Source organism: Gallinula chloropus, assembly GCF_964237585.1.
Source record: "Gallinula chloropus genome assembly, chromosome: 7".
Lineage (NCBI taxonomy): Eukaryota > Metazoa > Chordata > Aves > Gruiformes > Rallidae > Gallinula > Gallinula chloropus.
The window spans coordinates 21250006-21271776 of NC_140092.1; the positions used below are offsets into that span (position 1 = coordinate 21250006).

Here is a 21771-nt window from a genome sequence, read left to right on the forward strand (position 1 = left end):
AGGAGGAGTAGGCTGGATTTTTCATGTGCACTGACTGGATAAGAGTTCGGCTCTGATGAAGCCACAAGGCTGTTCGGCAGCACCCTTGAAGACAGCAAGGCTGCTGTGCAGAGCTCACCAAGGAGCCCTGGCAAGCCTTGGAGGCGAAGCTTTGTTGAGAGCCTCAGACTTCTTGTTAGCAGGATGTGGTGCATTGTTTTCGTGTGGTGTTTGGGTCTTTTTATGTCCCTTGTGGGGAGGAAGTCTGGGCACAGCTCGTGCAAAGCTGAACTATTCAGTTGCCTCATGGAGTGCGAGTCAGTGAGGAGAACTTGGGGGCTTCCTCTGCACAGTAAAACTGGCTTTTATTTGTGTGTATCCAGTTTCTGCATTCAGCTTTTTTTAGCAGCTTGGTAAAGGTAGCACAGAACCCCAGAACCCCCTGAGCTGGGAGGGCCCCCTCAGGCCCCTCAGTCCCACTCCTGGCTCCACACAGCCCAGCCCAGGCAGCGCAGGGCACTGAGCGCAGCGGCCAGACGCTTCTTGCCCTCAGCCCAGCTCGGGGCTGGGACCCCTTCCCTGGGGAGCCTGTGCCAGCGCCCGACCCCCCTCTCAGCACAGGGCCTAAAGTATGGCAGGCAATTACCAAAGCTCTCCAATCTTGCAGAAATGTCTGACAGTTGTTTTAGGAGCCCTGTACCAACTGCCAGTACGCATCAGAATACAGCCTTGCCTATCACAGATACTGCTCAGTGCCCTGCGCTGGGTGGAGCCAGGAGTGGGACTGATGGGCCTGAGGGGGCCCTCCCAGCTCAGGGGGTTCCGGGGTTCTGTGACTTTTTTTCGTGCCTTTGATTGAACATCATACTTCCCCAGCCCCCTAAATCTTCCTCAGCATCTCAAAAGCCCTGGGGCCACACAAGGCCTGGCAGCCTGTGTGCACAGTGCTCTCCGCTTCAGTGTACCAACTGGCAGCAACCTCACAACAACCATGAAAAGATTTGGAGATTGATGGAAGGAAGATGGGGAAGCCCTGTGATGGGCACACCTGCTATGTTCACAACTTCACCCCAAGCTTGTGTGTGACTTTGTGCAAGAGCTCCTGCTGCGGGAGGAGGCTCAGTACGAACTGAGCAAGACAAGTCCCTCCCATGTAAACAGGAAGTGGCAGGACCTCATGTCCCTCCAAAAACCACGCAGCGAGGAAGTGCCTGTTCCTGCAGCTTGGCTCATAACTGGGCTCAAGGTTTAGGTGATGCAAATGTTACTACAGGAGTACAACCAGTCTACAGGAGGGTGCAGAGAGGTGGACGATGGTCTCTTCAGCCAGGGGACAGGAGATGGGACGAGGGGGGATCGGCTCAAGCTGCCCCAGGGCAGGGTCAGCTCAGCTGGGAGGGAAAAGTTCTTCCCTGGCAGAGCTGTGGGGCTGTGGCACAGGCTGCCCAGGGAGGGGGCCGAGTGGGAAAAAGTTGCCTTCCGTATCTATGGATGTAACTGCTGTGTCTGCATGGCAAAGGAAGCTGTTTTGAAGCAGCTAGAGCAATGGTGCTGTCCCAGGCAAAGCAGTGCCTAGTGAGGCAGCTTCCTTACCTGGCAGACAGACTGACTGGAGAATCCTCATCCTACTTGGTGGCATCAAATCTAGGATTCAAACGATGGCTGGAGCTGAGAGGGTGACTGCCTTGTGCCCTGGGCTGCAGGACACATGCCAGCTTTGTGAGGAGTGATGGGATGAGACCTGGAATCCCTGCCTTGCTGCAGCATGCACATGTGCTGGTGCCTGGGGCTGCTGCCCAGAGGGTGTCTGTGCCCCTGGGTGCTGCTGGGTGCAGCAGCCTGGTCATGGGCTCAGTGCTGTGTGCAGCTCCCCTGACAACAGCCCCTGCCTGAAACACGGGGCTTTAGGGGTGCAGTTTGGTACTGTGGTCTGCAGGGCATCTCTACTACCTCTGTTTGAGACAAGGAAGAGAGGAGCTTAGAGCTTGTGTACAACCTCAGTGCAGTTTGTCTTTCCATGCCTTTATTTTCCTTTTTAAGTAAAGCTCTGCAAGTTTTTTGCTTTCAGCTTTTCTTGAAGCAGCCATGCTTTGGTGAAATCAGATTGTCAGCACTCAACTCCCCCCATCCCCAACCACATCCACTTCCACCAATAAGCCACCCAGCACCTCCAAGGGATGCACTGTGCTGTCTCCTATCGCCTTCCCAGGCATCTTGAACTGCTCATCCAACCTGCCACCTGAGCTGTGTGACATCAGTGGTGCCTTCACAGGGTGGTTGGTGGCACACAAGCAGGTAAGCTTCCTTGCTTTGCCCAGCCACACTCTGGTTTGCAGTGGTCTAATGCGTCGCAGCTCCTCAACACTGGTTTTGCTGTTTCATGGGAAAACACCATGTTACTTCCTCACGTGTGTTCCCAGACCCAGCTCAGACCTGTCCCTTGGTAGAGAAAAGCCATCCTTGGAAAAGCAGTGATACTCATGACCCCAGGTGGCTTTGGCTTGGCTGGCAGCTCCCCAGTGCTGATGGAAACAAGCACGTTCCTCCTGGTCCCTTTGATTTATACCTCCCACAGCAGTACATGGAGTTCAGGTGTCTGTTGTGCTTTGTCCGGAGGTTTAGGTAATGCTGTGTTATTTCCTTTACTAAGATCGTGTAGTGATTGTCAAGGCACAACTCCCCATCAAAGAAATGCTCTGTGAGGCTGGGGAAGAGGGAGCTGTCTCCCAGAAGCTCCTGGAAGACTCTCAGTTCTAGAGAGAAGTGCTGTGGCTTGGTGGTTCCAATGCCATCTCCTCCTTTGCTGTGCAGGTTTAGGACCCGTTCGGTAACGCTGGTTATGTGGCACACGCTTGCCGAGGGCAGACTCACCCCACGGAACTTCTTCAAACAGAGCAACGACCCACAGCTTGGCCTCCTCTCATCTGCCTCAAAGAGGGAAGCAAGGCAAGCCTCACACTGCAGGCCAGAGGCTAGCTGCTCCACGATGAAGCCTGCTGCACGGGTGACACTCTGCCTGTACTGTGACAGGTCTGTCAGTGCGTTGCTCAGCACAGAGCCCTGCAAGAGAAGGCCAGCATAGCAGGGGTGCTCCCTCCTCACTCTCCTCCCCCAAGCTGGGTTATATTGAGCATGAATGCTGCCAAGGGTCAGATCTCTCCTACGGGAGAGGGATACATCGAAGGAGCCCGTGCTGCTGAGGGGACTGTGGTGTGGTGGGCACGGCTCCAGGCTGCAGCCAGCCAGCAGTTTGTGATAAGCAGCCTGGAACGCAGCGCAGGTGGGGGTCCCACCACCGCCCCACACCTGCTGGAGGGTCTTGAGAAACAGCTCCAGTGGGTCAAGGCTGAAGGCACGAGTCAGGAGGTGGTGGGAAGGAGCACCTTCTGAACACACGTATCTGGTGTACAGCCACTTGAGGCTTTCAGTGCTGAGCAGCAAACTCAGGAATCCCAGTCTGCGTTTGCTCTTAATAACGCAGCTCCCCGCAGCATCTGTTAAGGTGATGAACAAGTTCTTGGCCTCATTAAAGAGGTGGCTTAATTTGGTGTAATTTCTAGCTAGCAGAGGCCCCTCCAGTCCCCTTCTATAGGGACCTCTGCTGTGAAACGCGTCGCTCAGATGGCTCATCAAACGCACAAACCTGACAGTCCCACTGCAGTTCTGGAACGCAGCCAGGCCCAGCTTCTGGAGGTGTTCCAGCGCGGCAGCAACACCCTCACTGAACAACAGGGCCGCGAGGTTGACCTTCAGGTGGTAACTCTCCTCGCTCCCAGGTCTGCCTGGCTTGGGACTGCGTGGTTCCGATACCCTCCGCTCCGGCAACACCGCCAGTTCCACCACGTGCTGCCACTGCACAGTGTCCCTGCGACCCTGGATCCTCTGGAAGCACTGCAGAGCATTCCTTATCAGCTGGAGCGCCTGACAAACGTCAAAGAAGAAGGCGATGCTGTGAGCAGAGCCAGGAGGATGTTGGAAAGTGCACTGAATCCTTTCAGGATCTATCCTAATCCCCAGAGCTTTGGCAGTCTCGGCGCCGCGGGCAGTGGTGCCTGATGTCACAGCCAGCACTCTGATGCCGATGTTGTTCAGTTTATTGATGGTCTGACGAAGCAGCTGAGCGAGCAAGCAGCCAGTCACACTGTTCACCAAGAAGTAGCCAAGTGGAGCTGTCCACAGACTGGAGATGCCAACTGCCATGAGGACGATCGCTTCTGAGGCCAGCGGAGCTTCATCGGCATCCAAGACACCTGCCCCCACGTCAATGAAGCCTGTCAGGCGCTGCGTCTGCGGGTCCCACTCCTGCTGCTTGCACAGGGACACCTCTTGTACCATCAGGGCACAGCAGAAATAGGCCTTTTCTCCTCTCTCCACCTTTTCCTGAAGGTGGAGAAAAATGTCATTGCTGAAGCCGGCAGCACCCTCGTTATTAGACAGCCACCTGGGGGAAGAAAAGGGAGGATGTGATCAGGAGATGAGATTCTGGGAAAACTGAAGCAACAGGCAGCACCCTTTACCACTTAGGATGTGGTCAGCCATGTCCAGAGCAGGCTCAGGTGGTATAAAGCAAGCAGCTCTGCCTGGCTTAATTTATATTCTGAGTTTCTTTACTCACACCCTAGTGATGGGAAAACCAAAGTACCAACTGTGGAAGGAAACAGCTTCCTGCCTCTCCTCAGGCAGGGGGAGGAATCACACACAGAACTGTTTAGCTTTCTCCACACTGTACATCTTAACCCAAATTGGAAGATGTGAAAGCCTCAGCAGTCCCCGTGGGATGCTGCTCTCCTCCACTGTCCACCACCTGCCCTTCCAGCAGCTTCTCTGGCAGAAGCTCTGTGAAACCCCCCGCAGGCTGGCAGGGACCAGCTCTGAGATGAAGGGTATCGATATTTCTTGACCTTTGCTTCCCACTCTGCTTCTGTAACTGAAATAAAGCAAGGAAAAACTACTACTGCCAGATGTTTTCAGGACAAATGCATCACCTATTTCTGTATGAGTACCTAGAAAGGCTTTCAGAATTAATACAAACTTGCTTTGTCAGGTTGTAAGGTGGAGGAAGGGGAAAAATCTTCTGTAGATAATCATAGGCCTCAATATCGTAGAGGTGGAGAACACAAGCAAATTGCTTCATTTCTGGTGAGTATCCTGCCATCTGGCTCCATCTCTCCACGTCCCAGGGCAAATCTGCATTAAAAAACCCAAGAAGTCAGCTTTAGTGAAGCAAATAAATAGCCTAAAACTCAACAGAAGGATTTGTAATATAAACATGCTGTGGGGTACAAGGCAGTGGGCAGCCTCTGGAACCACTTGTCCTCAAGCCTGGGGCGAGGTGTGCAGCTCAGCAGGAGATCTGAGGTTTTCCTAATTACTGTGTTCAGTAGTATGGTGACAAGTGGAGCTCCTCAAGGGTCCATGCTGGGAATGGTGCTGTTAGTATCTTTGTGAATGATACCAACAGTGGGGTTGAGTGTACCCTCAGCAAGTCTGCTGATGGCACCAAGCTGGGTGTGAGGTTAATGTCCTGGAGGGACAGGATGCCATCCAGAGGGAACTGGACAGGCTGGAGAAAGTGGGCCCAGGGGAACATCATGAGGTTCAACAAAGCCCAAGTGCAGGGTCCTGCCCCTGGGTTGGGACAATCCCTGTTATCCATACAGGTCAGATGATGGGCTGGAAAGCAGCCTCGAGGAAAAGGACTTGGGGGGACTTGTGGGTGAGAAGCTGGACATGAGCCACCAAGGAGCATCTGCAGCCCAGAAGCCCAACCCCATCCTGGGCTGCATCCCCAAGAGTGTGGGCAGAAGATGGAGAGAGGGGATTCTGCCCCTCTGCTCTGGGGAGACCTCACCTGCAGTGCTGGGTCCAGCTCTGGAGCCCTCAGCACAAGGAGGACAGGGACCTCTTGGAGCAGGGCCAGAGGAGGCCACAAACATCATCCAAGGGCTGGAGCAGCTCTGCTGTGAAGCCAGGCTGAGATTTTAATTCCTTGTGGGATTGCCTGCTGCACTCTGGCCCTATGAATCCTACAGCCTTTGTGCTTGGACACAAGGGATGGGGATGACTGACACCAAGACTCAATCAAACACGGGAAACCGGGGTTCATGAGGGTCCCCACGCTCTCAGCCCAGCCGGCTCCCCCAGCAGTACCTGAGAACTGGGCCTGCAGCAGGCTCGCGGTCTCCTCGGGAAGCCGCCGCTTCTCCGCCAGCTCCCGCAGGACGTTCCCCGCGGCCCCGGGCCGGTGCGCGGGGGTGGGGGGGCAGATCCCCACCTCAGGGCCCTCCTGCCCCCGCGGCGTCTGCGGCGGCGGCTCCGGCTCCTCGCCCGCCTCCAGCCGCCCCTCCAAGCTGTAGTTGTGGTCCCTGGCCGCGACCCCCGCGAGGGGGCCGCGGAGAGGCGGCTTCCGCGCTCCGACGGGGCCCCCGCGGCCAGAGACCGGCGGCTCCTAAGCGGGGAAGGGAGAGGGGAGGTCAGGTCAGGGCGCGCTGATGCGGCCGGGAGGGGCGCGGGGTGAGAGGCGAGGGAGGGTGGGAGGGGAACGCGGCCGTTACCCGCACGCACCGGGCGGGGAAAGCGGGAGGGCACGGCCCCCCGCCTCAGCTTCCGCCGCAGCCCGTAGCGCTCGAAGTCGGCCTCGGCGAAGTGCCGCGAGCAGAGGATGGCGCCGGGGCCGGGCCGCCAGGCCTGGCGGCTCCGCGGGTCTACGCGGTTCACTGCGCGGATCCACTGGCGGCGCTGCGCGGTGTCCACCGGGAACCTGCGGCGGAGAGAGGGAGGGAGACGGAGGGAAGCGGCGCGGGGGCGGCAGGGGGGGGCTGAGCCGCCCCAGCGGGGCCGCGCCGCACTCACTGGTGGAAGGAGATGCCGCGCTCCCGGTTCCGCTCGTTGTCGCGGGCGGTGCAGCCCAGCGCCGAGCAGCTCCGCGTCATGGCTGCCCTGCCGCCGCTGCCACCGCCGCCACGCCACGCCTCCAGCGCGCAACGCGCCCGCCTATTGGCTGGCGTCTCCCGCCTTTCCGGCTTCCCTCTTCCTATTGGCTCAGCAGCCGCGGTCCCGTTGGAAGCTGGTCGCTCATTGGGGCGCGGCGGCCGGCTCCCATCGTCTCGTGACAGCTCGGCGGCTCCGTCTCGTTTCGATGTCGTAGCCGGCGGGAAGGGGGAGTGAGCCCAACCAACCAGCAGCCGCGGTGGAGAAAGCGGCAGCCAATGGTAAACGCCGATCCTCGCAGCCAATGGGAGCAGCGCTCTCAGTTCCTATATATAGCGCTGCGGTGGGGAGGCGCTTCTCTGTCACGCCGCACCGCGGGCCTGAGGGGCGGCGGCAGGCAGAGCCTGGCCCGATGGCGGGGTCGCCGCTGCCGCCCGTGGGCGCTCAGCCTGACGGGGGCCGGAGCTGCGGCGGCGCTGGGATGGCGCCGGGCGCGGCGTCTGCCCGCTGAGCTGCTGCGGCGGCGGAGCTGTGCTTCGCTCCGGCTGCCCTGAGAGGTGGGTTGGAGGCCGCGCCTGGAGGCGCCCCGGGGCTGCCCTGCCGCCCTCACCGCTGGCGGGCCCGACCCCTGTCCGATGATGAGCCTCACTGCTGTTCACATCCTGACAGCGCCGTGATTACAGTCGCACGGCTGAGGAGGACAGAGGCGCCGGAGACCCCCCCCCTTCCCTTCCCCAGTGGCGGGCGCCTTCCCCCTGTTCCTCCGCACCCCCGGCGGGGCCGCCGCCCCTAACGCCTCTCTCCCTTTCCCCAGGGCTCGGCGCCGCTCCGCCCCCGGAGGAGCCCCCGGAGGAGCCCCCGGAGGAGCCCCCGGAGGAGCCCCCGGAGGAGCCCCCGGAGGAGCCCCCGGAGGAGCCCCCGGAGGAGCCCCCGGAGGAGCCCCCGGAGGAGCCCCCGGAGGAGCCCCCGGAGGAGCCCCCGGAGGAGCCCCCGGAGGAGCCCCCGGAGGAGCCCCCGGAGGAGCCCCCGGAGGAGCCCCCGGAGGAGCCCCCGGAGGAGCCCCCGGAGGAGCCCCCGGAGGAGCCCCCGGAGGAGCCCCCGGAGGAGCCCCCGGAGGAGCCGGTGGCTCCACGCCCCCCGCCGCCCGCAGCTGTCCCCTCCTCCCGCGCAGTGAGAGGTGGCGCCCCCGTCTCCGCCGCCCGGAAGCCGCGGGGCGCGCCCGGAAGCCGGCGGCGGGCGAGAGGCGGGGCCGCGGCTGCCACGTTGGAGCGGGCCGGGGCCGGGTGAGCTGCGGGGCCGGCAGGGAGGGGGAGAGACGCTCACTTCCCAGTGTTTTCCATCCAGCTCCCGCCGGTAACGTGGCGCGGGTGCCGGTGGGGGAGGCGGCCGGCCCTGGGGACCGGTGTCCCCGCGGCGGGGGGAGCCCCGGAGGGGTGAAATAAGACCCCAGACAGGAGACCGTGGGGGCTTTAGGCGGGTTTATTGGCCCCGTGAGCTGGCCGGCCCCGGAGGGGGGTTGGCAGCGGGGTCCGGTGAGGGGGTTCCCGTGCTTGTCCCGGGGGTTGCGGCCGGGCGCTGCCGTGGGGTACCCGGGTGTGCCGGGTGCTGCTGGAGGAGGGGTTTCGGGGGTGCTTGGAGCTTTGTCCGCGTTATGGGCTCCTCCGCAGGTCGGTGGTACCCTGCTAGCAGAGGATCATCCCTCCCCATCCCTCTGGCTGTGCGCTGGAGAGGATGCCCTGGGTACCGCTCTCTCTGTGGGGTGTCTTTAGGAGAAGGATGGCCCTGACCTCTTCTGCTGAGTCCTGAGGCGGCTGCTGAACCCCTTTCTTTAACCATTGCCTTTCCTGGTTTTGTCTTTCAGCAAAATGAAGCTGAAGGAGATCGACCGTACTGCCATGCAGGCATGGAGCCCTGCCCAGCAGCACCCCATTTACCTGGCCACAGGTGAGCTTTGGGGAAGGATGTGCTGACAGGCTGCTGGCTGCCTGTGGTGGCTGCTGTGAAGTGGTCTTAACTGGGAGTTGTACAAGTTCTTTGGGGGTTGGACCTGATGGTCTCATGAGATCCCTTCCAACCCCTATGATTCTGTGATTCTTTCCTGTCCTGAAAGCTGGAGCAGGGTGTGCAGGATGGTGCCTTTTGTGGAGTTCTCCAGTTATGCTGTGCATGAAAGCATGCTTTGCTTCCTGCAGGTGACAGCAACCATCCTCCTCTGTCTGCCAGGGTAAGGTGACAGCAGCCCTGAACGCTAGTCGCTGTCCCTTGCTGCTCGTCTGTAACTTCAGTTGTTCTCTGTGTGCTGTTGGGGGAGGGAGGTGCTTGCCCAAGCCTTTTCCTGTTCATATTAGTTAAGAAACCCCCAAAGGGAGAACCATGGGGAGGAGAGTTACGTAGGTTCCATGGAAACCACAGAAATCCCATCTCAAGGCCCTTTTCACAACGGCAGTGTGATGTTTTCACCTTCCTCCCCATGCTGCTCTTGCAGGTACATCAGCACAGCAGCTGGATGCAACCTTCAGTACAAGTGCTTCTCTGGAAATATTTGAGCTGGGCTTAGCAGACCCTTCCCTGGACATGAAATCCTGTGCCACCTTCTCCTCCTCTCACAGGTAAGTGAAGTTGTAAGGGCAGAGTAGTGACTATGGGACGGTGATAAGCTGAGAGGCTCCTTCATGATGTCTGCCTGCAGCAGGGAGGGGAGCAGAAGTTCAGTGTCAAAGGAGAGAGGCATGTGTGTGCCTTGATGTTGTAGGACAGTGAGGTGGCATTGTGAGGGCAGTGCAGGACTACAGGGAGCTGTGAGCAGCTCATACTCTCTCATTAACTTAAAAAGTCTCATGCTGGCTGTGAGGTTTGAATGTGCATGCAGACAGATTGTCTTGGGGAGCTTCTGGGGTGCAACAAAGAACAGAGGGAAATGTGAGGCTTTGAAAATGCCATCACAAAAGTGTTCACATTGCCTCATCCTGTTTGTGCTCAGGTATTTTAGGGGGCCTCCTGTAACATAACTGAGCTGGGTTGTGTTGTGTGTGGAGTATCATACCTCACCCTGCAGCTGGGAAGCCCAGTTCCCAACTCTGCAGCTCCACGTAGCTCTTGGTTCCTCACTGTGTGCTTGTCCAAAGAAATAGCCCACGTCAGAGCGTCCAGTCCCCTTCTCAGCAGCGCTTCTGGTGGCTGCAGCTCCTTGGGAGTGAGGTGGAACAGCATGGGTGGAAGCACAGGGTGCTTCCTGTGGTTTAGCATAGGATGGGAATGGTTGGGCTCAATGATCTTCAAAGGCCTCTTCCAACCTTGTGATTCTGTGGATAGAGAAGGAGGTGGAAGCTTTTAGAATGGTGATGGGCTGGAAGGGGCTGCCCAGAGAGGGGGTGGGTGCCCCGTCCCTGGGGGTGTTCCAGGCCAGGTTGGCTGGGGTCCTGGGCAGCCTTGTGTAGCTCCAGGCCTGGAGGTTGGTGTCCCTGCCTGTGGCAGGGGGTTGGAGCTCTGTGCTCCTTGGGGTCCCTTCCAACCCAGACCAGTCTGGGATTCTATGATTTGTTCCCGTTGGGTTGTATCCATGACTCTTCCATACCAGCTACAGTGTCAGCATAACCACTCTGTCTCCTGGTGGCCCAAAACAATGTGACTGGAGGTTACAGGCACTTACAGCTCTTTGCCACCTCCAAGACACAGCTGCTGGGTCCCTCACCTCTGCCTTGAGCAGAAGTTAATTGGACCACATCTTCCAAAGCTGTCACTTCAAGATCTAAGGACCTACAACTCTTTCCTAAAACGTTCTGGCCCAGTGCTGGGTCCCTGGAGGTTACATGTGACCGACAAACAACAGGAGCAGGGTTGGGTTGGGTGTGGGGTTGTGTGCAGTGAGGCTGTGCCCCTGCTTAGGGGGTAGGTAACAGTTGCAGCAGGAGAAGCACTTGTGTGGAGCTCTTGGGCCGTTTGTGCCAGGACAGTTGTGTTGGGGTGGAGCAGAGCCTGTGTGCTGGCAGGCAGCTTGTGGTTGTCCACGTTTCAGTACGTGGGGCTTGGGAGAGACAGCCATGGTCTCTAATTCCCTGCAGCGTGAGCAAAGCTGGTGTCAGCCTGTCCTACTGACATGTGCTGAGTGATGTTGCAGAAAGCTCTCCTTCCAGCCAGGCTGCTGTGCTCCTTCAGAAGTGCTTCCCTCAGGGACCAGCACAAGAATATGACTTTGTCCCAGAAAATCTATTCCAGAGGAGGTTGAGTTTTATTTATTTATTGGTTTTTCCCCCCAGTTCAAGATAACAGTGCCCCAGCAAGCCATGTACACGTCAGGCTTTATTTTCTTCTGCAGCAAATGGAAATGGCCAGGTGATTAAACCCACAGGAGATAAATCCAGCCATGAGCCTTGTTTATTGTCCTGTGAGGAGGTTTTGCTCTGCCCATACAGAGCTGTGCTTAATCTTGGAAAGAGCAAAGAGCAAGAGGGAAGTAATGGCACAGTCCACTCTGGGTTCTGTTCCTCGCTGTTTTCTATCTTCATTTGGGGTTCTCTTACGTCCTGTTGCATCTTGCTGGTGGTGTAATACACCTGGACAGCCCTGTCAGCCCCTTCACTCCTTGTAACCTCTCGTAGTTTGGTGCAGGAGCACAAAAAGTGAACCCAGGGAAAGAGTCTTGATGGCACAGACTGGTTTCCATCTGCAGCATCGTTCTTGGAGCGTGGCCAGCAGGCCAAAGGAGGGGATCCTCCCCCTCTGCTCTGCCCTGGTCAGGCCCCACCTGGAGTGTTGTGTCCAGTGCTGGGCTCCCTGGGACAAAACAGCCAGGGGTCTCCTGGAGAGAGTCCAGCGGAGGCTGCGAAGGTGATGAAGGGTCTGGAGCATCTCCCCTGCGAGGAAAGGCTGGGCAGCCTTGTGTAGCTCCAGGCCTGGAGGTGGGTGGCCCTGCCTGTGGCAGGGGGTTGGAGCTCTGTGCTCCTTGGGGTCCCTCCCAACCCAGACCAGTCTGGGATTCTATGATGGAAAGGGTTGGAAGTACAGGGACTCACTGGTGATGAGAGGTGCAGGCAGTGGGGTGTTTGTTTTCTCTTCTGATGCCTTTGCTCTGCCTGTTAGCAGCAAGTGAGGAGTCAGCAAAACAGGGTGCATCAGTCTGTGTGGTTGTAGCCCCTGGGAACCTTTGTGTCTTCCAGGTATCACAAGCTGATCTGGGGGCCGCACAGCATGACCTCAGGTGAGAGAGTCTCTGGAGTCCTGATCGCTGGTGGTGAGAACGGGAATGTCATTCTGTATGACCCAGCCAAAATCATAGCTGGGGACACTGATGTGATCATTGCCCAGAAGGACAAGCACACAGGACCAGTAAGAGCACTCGATGTCAACATGTTCCAGGTTGGTTTTCTGCTGTTCTTCTTCTACCTGTCTTAATTTGTAACCTTAAATGTTTCTGCCCCTTCTCTGAAAGGAAGAACTAAATTAGATGCCCTCACAGCCAAGAAGGCTGATGGCATCCTGGGGTGTATGAGAAAGGGGTAGTTAGGAGGTCAAGACTGGTCTTTTTTTCCCCTCTGCCCTGCCCTGGTGAGACCCCACCTGGAATGTTGTGCCCAGTTCTGGGCCCCTCAGCTCCAGAAGGACACAGAACGCCTTGAAAGAGCCCAGTGCAGGGACACGAAGGTGATGGAGGGAGTGGAACCCCTTCCTTGTGAGGAGATGCTGAGGGAGCTGGGCCTCTTTAGCCTGGAGAAGAGGAGCCTGAGGGGTGACCCCATCACTGTCTATCAGTATGTGAAGGGTGAGAGTCAGGAGGCTGGAGCCAGGCTCTGCTCAGGGGTGGCAGCGACAGGACCAGGGGCAGCGGGTGCAGCTGGAGCAGAGGAGGTTCCATGGGAACATAAGGAGGAACTTTTTCCCTGTGAGGGTGAGGGAGCCCTGAGCCAGGCTGCCCAGAGAGGCTGGGGAGTCTCCTTCTCTGGAGACATTCAAACCCTCCTGGCTGTGTCCGTGTGGGATTTAGTCTGGGTGATCATGCTCTGACAGGGGGTGGGACTGGATGAGCTTTTGAGGTCCCTTCCAGCCCTGGTCATTCTGTGATTGTATTTAGTAGTAAAAATTGTCCCCTTCATGGCATTTCAGGATGGGGAACGAGGGAGTTGAAGGTTAATTCCTTCCCCTTATCAATTCACATGCTCAATTTAGTGGGTGTCTTTAGCTCCACTTACTTGTAAAGTAAGTTGAAGGTGTCTTCTGTGGTGTCTTTAGCCAGTCTCCCTCTCTAGCTCCAAAGCACCTGGCCAATATTGTCCTCATCACCCTCCTGTTTCCTGTGACACCAGATTTACCTGTCTCCTTTGATGATTGAGTAGGGTCTGTGTTCAAAACCTCTAAGTATTGCAGCTTGGGAAGCAGAGGCAGGACAGGAAGCAGGGTGAGATGGCCTCTTTGGCAGAACAGCTTTCAAAAGCAGCCAGCTTTTTCTCCCTCACTGCGTGCTTACTTCCTTCTCCACACAGTGGGTTGGTTTTTCCTTGTCCCTACCAGCTGTGTGAGATCTTGGTTGGATTTGTTGGTTAAATGGCACTTCTGTCCCCACATGCTGGCTGTCAGCAGTGCCCTGTGTTCATTGTGTCCTCTCTGAATCGCTTCCTTTCCCTTTCTCCTCGTTATGAAGTCGGGACACACTTGTCACCAGCCACAGGATGAGATCAAAGGGCACTGGGTGCCCTTGTCTTGTGTCACCCTGCCTGGACTTTTGCATGCTGGGACACAGGATTGCTCCAGATGATCACACTCACTGTGGGCAGGGTGCTGATGCTGCAGGAGACAAACACCACACTCCTTCCAGCCATGCCACTCTCTTTTTGCAAAGAACTCAGTCTTGGCTCTGTTCTTCCCTACGCTGCTGTGAGAGCCAAAGGCCATATCCTGAGCTGGCAGGAGAAACTTGTGGGCCATGGATGTCCTTCTCTGGAGACATTCAAACCCTGCCTGAATGTGTCCCTGTGGGATTTAGTCTGGGTGATCCTGCTCTGGCAGGGGGGTTGGACTAGATGATCTCCAGAGATCCCTTCCAACCTCTAAATTCTGTGTTCTGGTGCCTCCTGGGAGCTAAGGCTGTGAAACCTGATGCTGAAAATACGTATAACATCTGATAATGTGTCTTACAGACCAACCTGGTGGCCTCTGGTGCTAATGAATCCGAAATCTACATCTGGGACTTGAACAACTTTGCCACGCCGATGACACCGGGTGTGAAGACACAGGTACCAGATCTGTGTGTGGTAAAAACTGCTGAGCAGATGAGTAGGGGGGAAAAGAAAAAAAGCCTATCATTGAAGAAAAAGCTCTTGGAGGGGACAGGAAGCCTTCTGAAGCCCTAACTTGGGCACTGGTTAACTGTAGCTAGCCATGAGCTGCCTTCCTGGCAGTGGGAGGTGCCAGATCTCTCTGTATCCAAGCAAACTATGTTCTCTACATTGTATTCCAGTGGCTTTCCTGAAGCCAGCAAAACCAGCCCTTCCACTGGTACTTAATTTCTACAACATGCCTGTTACTGTGGAGTTTGAGCTTTTTTTTTTCCCCCTTGTGACGTGCCTGTGACTCAAAGCATGTGGCAGGAGCCTGTGTCCCTGAGGTCAGCTCCCTGTGTGGCAGCACAGCTTTTGGTGAACGCTTTGGGAAGGAAGCCAGTTGGGTCCAAGAGCTTTGCCACGCTCTGTGTCTATCTCCGATGCTTTGCCTGGGTCCACACAAGGCTCCCTGAACACTGCTGCTGCTTTTCCTGGTCCCTGGAGTGTGGTTTCCCAGCTCTGCCTTTAAGTGTAGAAGTGCCCCATTGAATTCTTCCAAGCAAATGATGTGTTTTTTGTAAGCCAAACCCTAATAATCCAGTTTGTGTACCCAGATCTACTTTCATTAGTAGAACATTGTCTGTTCTTGAGGACACTTGTGCTTAGTCTTTTAAGGGATGAATGCAAGCAGGAGGGGAATCAGCTTGTTCAAGGGCAGAGACTGGCAGGACAAGGGGGATGGAGTGAAGCTGGAGGAGGGAAGGGTTAGAGGAGATCTTAGGGGGAAGTTGTTTGCAGAGAGAGTGGTGAGGGGCTGGAAGGGGCTGCCCAGAGAGGGGGTGGGTGCCCTGTGTCTGGGGGTGTTGAAGGCCAGTTTGGCTGGGGCCCTGGGCAACCTTGTGTAGCTCCAGGCCTGGAGGTTGGTGTCCCTGCCTGTGGCAGGGGGTTGGAGCTCTGTGCTCCTTGGGGTCCCTCCCAACCCAGACCAGTCTGGGATTCTGTGAATGTTTCATACAGCAAAGGAGAGAATGCAGATAGCAGAGGAAATCTGTCAGCTTCTAAACTCTGGGGGGTTTGGGTGTTGTACCCTGTGTGTGTAGGAAAGCAAAACACATGTGGTACCTGGGATGAGTCTCATCTCCTCAAAGCTGTGTCATTCAGCAACTCCTGACAATAGGTTGTGAGTCTTTGATTTGGAAAGGCTGTGACAGGCTGTTTGTTCTCTGTGTGTGTGTGTGTGTGACAGCCTCTGGAGGACATCAGCTGCATTGCCTGGAACAGGCAAGTCCAGCACATCCTGGCCTCTGCCAGCCCCAGCGGCAGAGCCACCGTCTGGGACCTCAGGAAGAACGAGCCCATCATCAAAGTCAGCGACCACAACAACAGGGTGAGTTCACTCTCCCATGGGTGCAGGGGCACCTCTTGGCACGTGGGGACAGGCCACAGCACCCCTTCCTACATCACTGAGGACACTGGCCTCTGTTTTGTGCCACCTGGGTAATGTCTAAAGCATTTCCCCTAAATGCTCTGTGTGTGCAGAGGGATTGTCAGCATCTCAAGTGGAAATAGCAGATGTGAGATTGAAGTGAGATGCTTGATTTCCTACTGGGGTGATAAGCTAGTTCCAAGAATGCTGTTCCTCATCTGATTGGGGCTACCACAGAAGGAATTTTGGAAAGAAAGGTGCAGATGGGTGCTCCTGAAGTAGCTGTGTGGTCACCCCATGGGCAAACAGTCGCAGTGGTTTCTGCCTTTGCCTGGAGGGCAGCAGTTGGAGTAGGCTGACTTCATCATGTGCTTGTGGCCTGGTGATGATACCTGTTCACATGGCAGTAACACCTCCCTAATGATGGCTTTTAGGAAAATATGAATAAAAATAATGGAGAAAAAGGTTTTTTTGGAGGGCTTTATAGTTTCCCTACATTAAAACAAAGCATTGTGGACAGGACAGCACAAAGTTGTCCCTTTGAGAAGACTTTTGGAAGCCACCTGAAAGTCTCCTTGCTCATGGAAACAAGGAGAACATCCCAACCTGGATGCAGTCAGAAATAAAGTCCACAAACACAGCTGCAAATTCCCCAGTGACAGTGTTCTACCCTGCCTGTGGGTGTACTCAGGTTAATCATCTTCTGTCCTTTAGTGCTGCTTACTTTATGCTGTGGCACGATGTTGTCCTGCAGATGCACTGCTCGGGCCTGGCATGGCACCCTGATGTTGCTACCCAGATGGTTTTGGCCTCAGAGGATGACAGGCTGCCTGTGATTCAGATGTGGGACCTCAGATTTGCCTCTTCACCTCTTCGTGTTCTAGAAAGCCACACGAGGTACGGCTCCCTGGTACTTGTGCTGTTGGTGACCATGTACCAGCCTGTACACCCTGGTTCTTGCTCAGTCCTCTCTGAATCACAGAAACCCAGACTGGTTGGGTTGGGAGGGATCCCAGGGATCACAGAGCTCCAACCCCCTGCCACAGGCAGGGACACCAACCTCCAGGCCTGGAGCTACACAAGGTTGCCCAGGGCCCCAGCCAACCTGGCCTTGGACACCCCCAGGGACGGGGCACCCACCCCCTCTCTGGGCAGCCCCTTCCAGCCCCTCACCACTCTCTCTGCAAAGAACTTCCCCCTGAGATCTCCTCTAACCCTTCCCTCCTCCAGCTTCACTCCATCCCCCTTGTCCTGCCATTAGCTACCCTTTAACAAACTGATTCCCCTGAAGGCTCTCTGGGTTGGAGGTGGCCCTTCCAGCAGCAGGCTGAGTTGTGAGGTGGTGGCTTGCTGAGTAGCCAGCCCCTTGCCTCTTGGGGACGTGCTGGTTTGAAGAGAACTAGCCCCAGAATGAAACCTTCGCAGTTGCCCCAAGCCAGCACTGGGTTTAAGGAGAGAGAACAGCAGCAAGTCTGTGTTGTGGGTTCCACCAAACCTGTTGCCAGCAGTTCTGCTGACTTGAATCTCCTACTAACTAAAAAGAAGCCAACAGACCTCAGTCTCCACCCTTTCCTACAGGTTTACATGCTGTACGCTGATGGTACCACAGGCAAACAAGCTGTTGGGGTGGAACACTCGGCTAGTGTAGGCAGCCAGCTTGAAATGTGCTTTTTAAATCACCATTTTGCATTTATATTAAACTTGGTTTGGTTGTGACTTTTCACCCAGGGGCGTATTGGCCATTGCTTGGAGTATGGCAGATCCAGAGCTGCTGCTCAGCTGTGGGAAGGATGCTAAAATCCTCTGCTCCAACCCAAACACAGGAGAGGTATTGTACTTCCAAAAAACAACCCCCCAACAACTCTGGTCAGTGGTGTAAGCCAAGCAAGGTGCTGGTGTGCTTGTCTTCCTGAGAATGATGCTTCTCCCTATCCTGTGTAGTTTTGTTTGTGTTCCAGTGTGCAGGACTCCTTCCTAGTCTTACCATGTTTGTTCCTGGTAGGAGAGCAGCAGTAAGAACCCTGCTTATGATGAGGGATAGAAGAGGCCCAACTTAATCTAAGTATTCCATTCCTACTCCTGTTCCCTTCAAACTCCTCCAGGTTTGGGCCTGACAAGGCTGGGTCACTGCTACAGTTGCCTTTTTCCTTCTGTAAGGAAGAACTTTGATCCAGACCAGAAGGGTTTTGTAGGTTACTACAATAGAGGCAGTGAGAGCTGCTTCAGCATGTTCCCACTGTGCCCTTCAGGCCCTGGGACACCTTTCAGAGGGATGCAGATCTTTCTATTTTCCTAGACAGCTTGAATCTTTGGCCCTGGACCATGAGATGGGCTTTGGGCATGCTGGAGGGCTCCTCACCTCCAGTAATCCTGGAGGTCAGATGAGAAGTGGTTTCTGAAGTTCAGATATTGGCCCCAAGGCTTGTTAGCTCTGCTCTGGCAGATGAATTCTGAGCTGCTGGGAAGGCTTTGTGTGTGGGTGAGTCACACTACGTGTTGTTATTGAAAATAAAGAGTCTCCTGGGAGACAGGCAGTTAGTATTTCACTGTTTGGGTGTCTCCTCCTTCATGGTTAAACATCTGCTGCAGTGCTGGGCTTGTCTGTTCCAGGGCAGGAGAGACTGCTCAGCTTGCAGGCTTTAACTTCTCAGGCTCCCCTGTGAAAACACACTTCCCTTGGAGCCTGGACATGTCTCCATGTAGCATGTAGAGGTACCCAGGTTAGCTCTGAGCGAGCTAGCGTGGGTATCAGCAGCTCCCAGCTCGCAGTGGGACAACACAGACAAGCCCTGCCTGTGTGTTTTCTCCTGTGTGGATTAAATGGAAGATTTAATGGGAGGAGAATGAAATTAAGCAGTGGTGTGTGATGATCTTCTCTGATTGTCAGGGTTTGCTTACTGTTAGTGTGCGTGGCGATGGGAGGCTGCCGTCTCGAGGCAGGCAGGGAAGGTCTAGCTGTTGGCCATGGTGCTGAAAGCCCTGACTTGTTGGACTTGTTCTTTGCTGCCCAGGTGCTCTATGAGCTGCCCACCAACACACAGTGGTGCTTTGATATCCAGTGGTGTCCCAAGAACCCTGCTGTCTTGTCTGCGGCGTCGTTTGACGGGCGCATCAGTGTTTACTCCATCATGGGAGGCAGCACCGATGGCTTGAGGCAAAAGCAAGTTGACCAGGTATTGAGAAATCCTTGGCTAAGAACACAGACAGAAAGCAGGGCTTGGAAAATCCAGGCTCCTGGGGAGTCTTCAGTGGTACTACTTGTAGGGGTACCAATCTGGTGCAAATAAATGCTGATGTGTAGTTTATTGGAGATACGTCACCTCTGTTTTTCTCCCCATTATTGAAGCTTTCATCGTCTTTTGGGAACCTTGATCCATTTGGCACAGGACAGCCCCTCCCACCCCTGCAGCTTCCCCAGCAGACTGTCCCTCAGAGTGTGGTTTTGCCCCTGAAGAAACCACCCAAATGGATCCGGCGACCCGTGGGAGCGTCCTTCTCGGTAAGCCTGAGACAAGGGGAGGCATCCTTGGCCAGGGAGGGGTGGAATGGGCACACTGGTGACACATTTCAGCAAGAGGGAAGTTCAGTGTTGTGCTTTAACCTTGGGAAAACTCCTCTTTGTCATCATACTGGGAGATGCCCATGGCACATGGGACAGGGAGTCAGCACAAGCATGGAGAAAGGCAACAAGAGCGTGGTGGAGAGCACTCAGGTTGGATCAAGGCAGTGGGCCTGCAGCAAGGCCCCTCTGTGGCTGGTTGATTTGCAAAGGAGCCAGCAGAGAGGAGTTGCCTGCTCTTCAGCTTGTTTTCCAGAGCCCCAGGCCATTTCTTAGGGATTGATTCCTCTGCCAAAACTCTGCTCAGTTTTCAGCATCATATATCTGACAGCATCAATTACACCCAACCTTCTCCTGTGTTTGAGAACACCCTAGCCACTGACTGAGGGTGTTTACTTCCTTACCCATCCTGGTTTTCCAGGAGCCAGCTCTCAGTCATCCCTTTGGCTAGGTTTTGCTGACTCTGACCTGTGTAAATCAACTTGGAGCTATATAATCAAATAATATGCAAGCCCCTTCTAATTTTCTTTTCCTTCTGCTGAATTTACTTCTCTCACATGATGATACAGCTTCCTGCCCATCTCAGGGGGATTTTGATGGGTAAGAGCAGGGCAGACATCACACTCAAGTGTTTATTTAACGATGCCCAGGTTTCTTTTGTGTTTGCATTGCAATATCATGAGATAATCCATTTATACTGGGCACTGTACAGACTCACACCTCCAGTTCTTGGTTTCTGGTCCATCTTTTACAGAGGGAGGGGAAAAAGAAGGGTAAAGGAGTAGCTGTGCTCATAGATCTTTGGTGTGCACCCACTTATCCAGCAAGCTGCATGGGAATATGAGGTGGCACTAAAAGAAAAAACAAATTAGCTATGTTGGGAATGTTTTCCCATGGATAACAAGCATATATATGCTCTAGAAAATCATAGAATCCCAGACTGCTCTGGGTTGGAAGGGACCCCAGGGATCACAGAGCTCCAACCCCCTGCCACAGGCAGGGACACCAACCTCCAGGCCTGGAGCTACACAAGGTTGCCCAGGGCCCCCATCCAACCTGGCCTTGAACACCCCCAGACATGGGGCACCCACCCCCTCTCTGGGCAGCCCCTTCCAGCCCCTCACCACTCTCTCTGCAAAGAGCTTCCCCCTAAGATCTCCTCTAACCCTCCCCTCCTCCAGCTTCACTCCATCCCCCTTGTCCTGCCAGTCTCTGCCCTTGAACAAGCTGATTCCCCTCCTGTTCCTCTGCTCCCTTCAGGGATGGGAAGGCTGCAATGAGGTCCCCCCACAGCCTCCTCTTCTCCAGGCTGAACCAGCCCAGCTCCCTCAGCCTGTCTCTGTAGGGGAGCTGCTCCAGCCCTCTGAGCATCTCTGTGGCTCCTCTGACCCCTCTCCAACAGCCCCACATCTCTCTTGCACTGGGGGCCCCAGCTCTGGACACAGGACTCCAGCTGGGGCCTCACAGGGCAGAGCAGAGAGGGACAATCCCCTCCCTGTCCCTGCTGCCACCCCTCTGCTGATGGAGCCCAGGATCCCATCACCCTTCCGAGCTGCAGGAGCCACTGCTGGCTCCTGGGAAGTGTCTCCCCCACCAGAACCCCCAGGACCTTCCCAAATCCTCTGTATACATCTGTGTGTACTTCATGTATGCTCCAGTCTGTGCTTGTGAATTCACATGCTTCACATGTGCCTCAATTCCAGTTTGGGGGCAAGCTGGTTACGTTTGAGAACACCAAGTCTCAGCAGCAGCCAGGCCTTGAGCAGCAGCAGCGGCACCACGTCTACGTGAGCCAAGTTGTGACAGAGAAGGAGTTCCTGGCCCGCTCCAACCAGCTGCAGGAGGCTGTGCAGTCTGAGGGCTTTGTTGGCTACTGCCAGAAGAAGATGGACATGGCTCAGACTGACTTTGAGAAGAATGTGTGGGCCTTCTTAAAGGTAAGGGGATAAGAGTGGTTCAGGAGTTCCCTGCTGGCTTGGAAAGAATGAGAAGAGATGGTTTATTCTGCACATTACTGTGGTTTAGCTGAATTGATGCTGGAAAACAGCAGTGTTGGCTGTGGGAATAGTGCCTGTAAGCCATGGTGTTGGAGGTGTCCCACCAGGAAAGAAAGGATCCTCAGGGCCAGGGTTTTTTTGTGAGAAATCACAGCAAAAACCAAGACTTCAGGAAAGGTATCCTGTGGTTTTTACAGAATCACAGGATTCCAGAGTTGGAAGAGACCTTTGAAGATCAAGTCCAACCATTCCCATCCTAAGCTAAACCATATCCCTGAGCACCTCATGGGGTGGGGACTCAGGCCCCTCCCTGGGCAGCCTGGGCCACAGCCCCACAACTCTGCCAGGGAAGAACTTTTCCCTCCCAGCTGAGCTGACCCTGCCCTGGGGCAGCTTGAGCCCATTCCCCCTCATCCCATCTCCTGTCCCCTGGCTGAAGAGACCATTGCCCACCTCTCTGCACCCTCCTGGCAGGGCAGTGGAGGTGGGGAGAAGGTCTCCCCTCAGCTTTCTCTTCTCCAGGCTGAACACCCCCAGCTCCTTCAGAACATCTTTGTGTGGGGAGCTGGTGGAAGGGGATAAAGCTTTGGGTCAGCTTTAGATGTGCTTTTTATGGCTCACTATGAA

The 21771-nt window shown here is 55.5% G+C and overlaps 2 protein-coding genes across 3 annotated transcripts in view; one reads left to right on the plus strand and one right to left on the minus strand.

Annotated features, from left to right (window-relative positions):
* Positions 1 to 1604: 1604 nt before the first annotated feature.
* Positions 1605 to 6911, minus strand: THAP9 (THAP domain containing 9; the record flags this gene model as incomplete). Its single annotated transcript, XM_084267025.1, has 6 exons — positions 1605 to 1623; positions 2546 to 4420; positions 5016 to 5166; positions 6130 to 6427; positions 6544 to 6739; positions 6832 to 6911. The coding sequence occupies 6 exons, from the start codon at positions 6909 to 6911 to the stop codon at positions 1605 to 1607; spliced, it is 2619 nt and encodes an 872-aa protein (XP_084123151.1).
* A 1097-nt stretch (positions 6912 to 8008) lies between these two features.
* SEC31A (SEC31 homolog A, COPII coat complex component) overlaps positions 8009 to 21771 on the plus strand; it is a gene marked incomplete at its 5' end in the record, with an annotated part of 41896 nt that continues 28133 nt past the window's right edge. The window contains 11 exons of one of the 2 annotated variants that reach the window (XM_084266689.1): positions 8009 to 8192; positions 8771 to 8853; positions 9395 to 9518; positions 12066 to 12264; positions 14040 to 14135; positions 15409 to 15549; positions 16343 to 16485; positions 17317 to 17416; positions 18600 to 18761; positions 18935 to 19087; positions 20851 to 21084. In XM_084266689.1, the coding sequence (XP_084122815.1) occupies positions 8775 to 8853; positions 9395 to 9518; positions 12066 to 12264; positions 14040 to 14135; positions 15409 to 15549; positions 16343 to 16485; positions 17317 to 17416; positions 18600 to 18761; positions 18935 to 19087; positions 20851 to 21084 (1431 nt within the window). Of the gene's footprint in view, positions 8193 to 8770; positions 8854 to 9394; positions 9519 to 12065; positions 12265 to 14039; positions 14136 to 15408; positions 15550 to 16342; positions 16486 to 17316; positions 17417 to 18599; positions 18762 to 18934; positions 19088 to 20850; positions 21085 to 21771 lie in introns of those variants that run through there. The other variant, XM_084266688.1, reaches the window with a different exon arrangement.